This window comes from Propithecus coquereli, unplaced genomic scaffold (genome assembly GCF_000956105.1).
Source record: "Propithecus coquereli isolate 6110/MARCELLA unplaced genomic scaffold, Pcoq_1.0 Scaffold9, whole genome shotgun sequence".
Classification (NCBI taxonomy): Eukaryota; Metazoa; Chordata; class Mammalia; order Primates; family Indriidae; genus Propithecus; species Propithecus coquereli.
Window position 1 is genome coordinate 10,845,732 of NW_012155284.1, and position 6,392 is coordinate 10,852,123.

Consider the following 6,392-nt stretch of genomic DNA (forward strand, 5'->3'; position numbering starts at 1 on the left):
AGGATTGGGAAACTACCAACCAGCACAGCACCCAAAATAACAACAGATAACAACTCCTGAGTGTAGTTTTCCACAGCTTAATATTAACTGCACTAATGACGTCAAACAGGCATATTATAGAAAGAAAACACCAGGTTTAATACCTTATAAAATATGTACAGAACTTGAACATTTCTGTAAGATACAATTCAAGTCACAATTGAATTATAAATGTAATCAGATATTCTGATACAATGAAAAGATCTAGCTGGTTTTAAAAATGCACGTAAACCATAAAAGATAAAAAGTATTTAAAAATACATAAAATTCTAACCAGTGGATTTAAATTTTGATTTTAAAAAAAGTAAATATATATTTACAATCTTTAAATTTCATACACTTGTTACTTGTACATGATCTGTATTATTAGGATAACATAAAACAAGAAAAACCTCTTTTAACCATTTATACAACAGAAAGAATCAACAGGGAGGCTGGTAGAACACAGTATACATAGTAGCTAAAATATGAAAGACCAGGGAGTTTATTATTAATAGAGTCATAAAACAGACTTAACCAAAACCGTGTGCCAGGAAACAAGCAAGGTTCACTTCAGAGACTTCATTGCGGAGACCTACTTTCCTTATCTGAAAAGAAATGATTATAAATAATAGTTACCTGAAGGGTTATTGGGAGGATTAAATGAGATCACCTGTGTGAATGAATGCATGTACATAAATATTAAGACATCATTGTCTGGTGTGAAAGTTCACCACAGTTCACACGAGGACCTTCCTTTAAGGTTTAAAAACCTCAAACAGTATTTCATTCTTAACACAAGAACCAATGTTTAAAGCATAAAATCCTTGGAGTGTTCAGCCAAGTTCATTATCAAAAACTATTTATAAAATGCTTTAATACTGATGATATTAAAGCCACCAAAACTTTGTAATGATCACAAAAGTTTGGCTTCCTGGGTTATGATCCAAGTGATTTGCCTTCTGAGAACACTTTAGAGACATCAGATACTTCTTAATTTCTCAAACAGTGTGGCATCCACCTTCTATGTTTTCCGTCTATCATAGTCTCCAACCATCTTCTTGATGTGTGACAATTTGCTCTTCAACTGCTTGCAATAATTCCTCTTATTTTTGTAATCTGCAGACTAAAAAGGGGAAAAGTGAATCATATAAATACAACAAAATAGGCCGGGTGTGGTGGCTCACGCCTGTAATCCTAGCCCTCTGGGAGGCCGAGGCGGTGGCGCATGCCTGTAGTCCCAGCTACTTGGGAGGCCTAACAAATGTGCGCACGTTTACAAAAAAGTCTGAAGCTGCATTATTTGTAAAAGCCCAAAGTTGGGAACAACCCAAATATTCATTAACAATAAAATGGATGCGGGGGAGGGCAAGGGCAACGTAACCTAAACATTTGTACCCCCATAATACGCAGGAAAAAAACCCCAATAAAATGGATAAATAAGCTGTGCTTTATTCATAAAACACTACCACACAGCAATAAAAATTAACGAACCACAACTACATGCCAAAACATGAGTGGATCTTACTAACACAATACTGAGCAAAAGAAATCACACACAAAACACATACTGTATGATTCCATTTATATTAAGTTCAAGACAGGCAAAACTAATCTATGAAGTCAGAATGGTGGTTACCTTCTGGGGAGTGTGTAAAAACTGGAAGTGGGAGGTGTGCCAGGGGTACTAGGTAATGTTTCTTGATGTGGGTGTTGGGTACACACATGTGTAGTTACTTCATGAAAATTCACCAAGTTATACACTTTGATTTCTGTACTTTTTTAAAAATATACTTTAACTTTTAAAAAACTTTTAAAAAATCAGGCCGGGCGCAGTGGCTCACGCCTGTAATCCTAGCTCTCTGGGAGGCCGAGGCAGGCGGATTGTTTGAGCTCAGGAGTTCGAAACCAGCCTGAGCAAGAGTGAGACCCCGTCTCTACTAAAAAATAGAAAGAAATTAATTGGACAATTAAAAATATATAGAAAAAATTAGCCGGGCATGGTGGCACATGTCTGTAGTCCCAGCTACTCGGGAGGCTGAGACAGAAGGATCGCTTAAGCCCAGGAGTTTGAGGTTGCTGTGAGCTAGGCTGATGCCATGGCACTCACTCTAGCCTGGGCAAAAAAAGAGTGAGACTCTGTCTCAAAAAAAAAAAAAAAAAACTTTAAAAAAATCAGTCTGGCAGTGATAACCTCGCCACAAGATCATGCCTCTCACAAAGTGTCTCCTTTATCCCTCTCCAGAAGAGGAGAAGAAGAAACACAAAAAAGTACTCCTGGTACACAGCCCCAATTCCTGCTTCATGGATGTGAAACCCCCAGGCAGCTACGACTCGGCCACGCACAAGCCTTTAGGTAGCCCCAAGAAAGAAAAGTACCGCTCAGGGAAGGATGCTCCTCCAGGAGGAAGCAGCACTAAAAGCACCTGAGCCAAGATGAATGTGAATGGGAAACCAACCCAATCAACACACTTTGGATTACCAAAAAAAATAGCTTTAAAAAGTCAGTATCCATTGTAGCTTCAAACAATTGAAATTAAGGTTCTTACTTTTGTTAGTTTTCATCTCAAAATTAAAGGTCTATTATCAGTGCACATGTAACAAGGTATACATAGTCATTCTAAAGGTTAAATGAAAATCACAATAGAAAAGTTCTTACTAAAAGAGTCTTACAATCCCAGATACTTACTCCCTTAACTTGCTTCAGTCTGTTGTATTCATCAGCAGCAGCCTATGAATGAGAAACACAAGGGAATATGTTTACTCGGGCATTCTCTCTTCTAAGAGTAACATTCCTGATGTTATCCTTTGGAGCTAAAAGTAACAGCTTTGAACAAAAACATAGGCAATTAAATAAAGAAGCCTTAAAGCTCTTGAAACTCTTCTGGTCAGCAGGACGCCTGAAGGAATCCAGGGAAGAGACATTTATGATACTGCCCCTCTAGTGTTCTGTCCACAGAGGCAGGGACTGTTCCGCTGCTTCCCATCTCTGCCCCATGCCAGTCCCTGGGCTACACTGACCCCAGAAATACCTCTGCAAAGCACAGCTCTGATCAGGTTATATCCCACTACAAGCCTGGTCTGAGCTCAGCTTTAACTTCTCTACTGATCTAGTTTCCTGCCTCTCCTGTCTCAGTGCTTCCCATTAGCAATTCCTTCAAAAAATTAGTCCCATGACTGCTTCAAGATTTCTATCATGTTTTCCTTATGGCTGTAGTCACGTACCTCCCCCACCCTTCTGTCTGGTTACGCCTCAGAGATGCTTCCCTTCAACTCTCCAGGCCTAAGGCAAACTATTCCTTCTCTGGCAGTCAGTGAAAGGCAGCCTTGCTGATAAACTATGTAACAGAAAGAAAAAACTCACAGCACATAATTGCCCCTTTGAAGAGAAAACTCACAGCACAAGTGCCCCCTTCATTTTCTTTGATTAACCATGGTGGGGGCGCTCAACTCATTGTCTCTAGGAGTTCCTTTTTCACAGCCTTGAAGAGCCCTAAACTGACAACAGGAGTGAGAGCTCTGGCTACAGCTCCCGCCTCACAGAAAGGAAAAAAAAGGTTTCCTTTCTCTGCGTCCCCATAAAAATCCTGGCCTGCTTGTTGGGGGGGGGGGGGGACTTCCCCTTCTCTTTCTTTCATGTGCCATACCCTCTCCCTCCTCTTTGTGTTTTCCTCTTTCCCTTCTCTCTTTCTATCTTCTTCACATTCTCTCTACCCGCCTCTCTCTCTCTCTTTCTCTGAGAAAGTAAAATAAACTTTTTACTTCTATCTTAATCTTTGTGTTGAGAAGTCTTTCTCCACCTGCTTACAAATTCCCACCCTAACAGTTATAGTGTTTTCTACACATAATGTGAATACAGCATGAATCACATTGTCTAAGTTGTTTAGATGTCAATTTCTCTCTTCGAATATGAGCTCTTTGAGGGTGGGGAAAGGATTTTACTTTTCTTTCTAACCCCCTACTTCCTACTTTCTAACCCCCCTACTTCCACATTAACAAGGAACAATGAGTGATCAATAAATGTTTACTAAATTAAGAAAGGTTTACGATAACACCAGAAAGAAACTATAAAAGAAAACCATACATAAACCAAACTACATAAAGATGCAAATACTTCAAAACTGAAAACCAGTTAGGACGGCATCAGCCCTTCTGGGTGGGTGGCTCCAGGTCTTTCTCCTCAGGGACTTCTAGGAGCTTGGAGCTAGCCTGCAGGAGGTCAGGTCCAGGGTCAGCCAGGGTCCACCCTTAGGGCCTTTGCACTGGCCACCGCCTCCCCCTGGAGCTCTGTCACCCCACATCCCTGCAGTGCTGTGCAGCAGAGGATCCAGCACTGCTAACATTCAGGAATTTAGCTTCATTAAAGTCAGCCCTGGGGCAAGTATTTACAACAGAGAAACCTGCAAACACTACAGATCTGGGCTGTAGTCAGGAGGCTCAGTCCCTGGGAATCCCGCCCCAACCTCCGCCCCCACCCCCACCGGTAAAACACTGGCTTTTGGTCCCCACTTACTTCTATGTGCTTGTCATGGTCCCAGACACACCCATAAACATTGACAGAGGACTGGACCTCGGTCTTAGTAGGGATCCTCCTGACCACCCAGGAGGGCAGCAGGGATGTGTGAGTAGGATCTGGGATGAGGTCACTGGGAGCCAGGAGGGTGGTGACAAGGGACTGCATTCAGTGTGATGTTGGCCTTGGGACCACCAGGGCTTGCTCAGGAACTGGGTGTGGCAGGTGAGAGAAAGGAGGCTGGGGGACAACCCTGCAGTTTGGGCCTGGTGCTGCCAGGGAAGAGGTGGAGGTGGGAGCACTGGCTCTAAGGGACTCCCATGGAATTCCCAGAGGTCCTCATGCTGGCCCATCAGTTCCCTGAAATCCAACCTGGGGCCAACCACTCAGACAATGAGGGGCCATGGGCTAAGACCCCTGGCCCAGGCCAAGGATCTAGCACAGGCCTCAGGAGACTTCTCCTATGCTTTCTGCTGCACTGGGAGCACCTTCACGGCTCTGACCCTCCAAGGCTCAGCCCAGCCAGCTCCCCTTCTAATCCCCACCCCTGATGTTGCCCCATCCACAACCCTCCCAGTTGGCTAGAAGTGGCAGCTTGCAAAAGCACAACTGCTTCATGACCCTCTCAATCAGTAAATAAGTTTTCATATTTCTGAATATCTATCAATTTAATCAACTAAAGTATAATCACGAATCATCAATTAAATATATTTAAAAATCTTCTGTAAAACTGAAAAGCGCATCACCTCAATTGAAAAATGGCAGCATATTTAATAAAATATGAAGTTCCAATAAACATGAAGTCATGAAAAAGTTGAATTATTAATATCTAAGACATGAGGCAGTAATTTTTCAGGTATGAGTGGATGTGCGTCAAAAGAGACCTCTAATGCATTACCAGGGGGAATGCAGTTGGTATAATCTTTCTATAGGGCAATTCTGCAAAAAAGGTTTATGTACACACCCTATGACCCAGCAATTTCACATTCTGGAATTTGTTCCAGCTAGATAAGCAGACAAGAGTGCCAAAAAATGGAAAGGCTCACTAGTGTGTTACAGGTACTACTGGAGTTGAGGGAGGACATACTTAAATATCTATCCACAGAGGGTGACTCTTAAGTAAACTATGATACAACCATAAAACTGAAAATTGTGTAGCTAGTTTTATATATTAAATTTTTAAGTAGATCTTTATTACTGATATGAAACAATAACCATAAATTATTATTCAGTAAAAAGAGTCAGAAATAAGCAGTGCCAGAAAGTATTTAAAAAAAAAAAAAAAGAAGAAAAAGAAAAACTCCCACCATGACGAGGGAGAGTATGTCAAAGGGGCATAGGAAGCAACTGAAAGAGTTCCCAGTCACCAAGCTAGAACAATTAGAGCCACTAAAATAGCATTGGACTATAACTCACAGTATAAAATAGATATCTATGAGTCTGTGCTTACACAAATGATTGATAAAATAAATGAAGAAACAAATAAGAAAATGGGAAGAAGGGACTAATCTCCCTGTAAATGGTGGTGTAACCATAAAAATTTCAGTACATATACAAAATACAGTATGGAAAGAAAGAAATTAGAAAAAAAGAGTAATTTTACATGGACAAACTCTACCTCAGCCAGGAGATCAAGGGAAAAAAAAGATAATCATAAGGCCAGGCATGGTGGCTCACTCCTGTAATCCTAACACTCTGGGAGGCCGAGGCGGGAGGATTGCCCAAGGTCAGGAGTTCAAGACCAGCCTGAGCAAGAGAAAGACCCCCATCTCTACTGAAAATAGAAAGAAATTAGCAGGGCAACTAAAAATAGAAAAAATTAGCCAGGTGTGGTGACATATGCTTGTAGTCCCAGCTACTC

The 6,392-nt window shown here is 41.4% G+C and overlaps 1 protein-coding gene across 3 annotated transcripts in view; it reads right to left on the reverse strand.

The window, feature by feature from the left end:
* Window positions 1–382: 382 nt before the first annotated feature.
* The window catches only part of OCLN (occludin), a 53,293-nt gene continuing 47,283 nt past the window's right edge, over window positions 383–6,392 (reverse strand). For all 3 annotated transcript variants that reach the window (XM_012664631.1, XM_012664633.1, XM_012664632.1), the window contains exons 8-9: window positions 2,708–2,749; window positions 383–1,144 (exon numbers count right to left, since the gene is read on the reverse strand). In XM_012664631.1, the coding sequence (XP_012520085.1) occupies window positions 1,043–1,144; window positions 2,708–2,749 (144 nt within the window). In that variant the 3' untranslated portion in view covers window positions 383–1,042. The remainder of the gene's footprint in view (window positions 1,145–2,707; window positions 2,750–6,392) is intronic.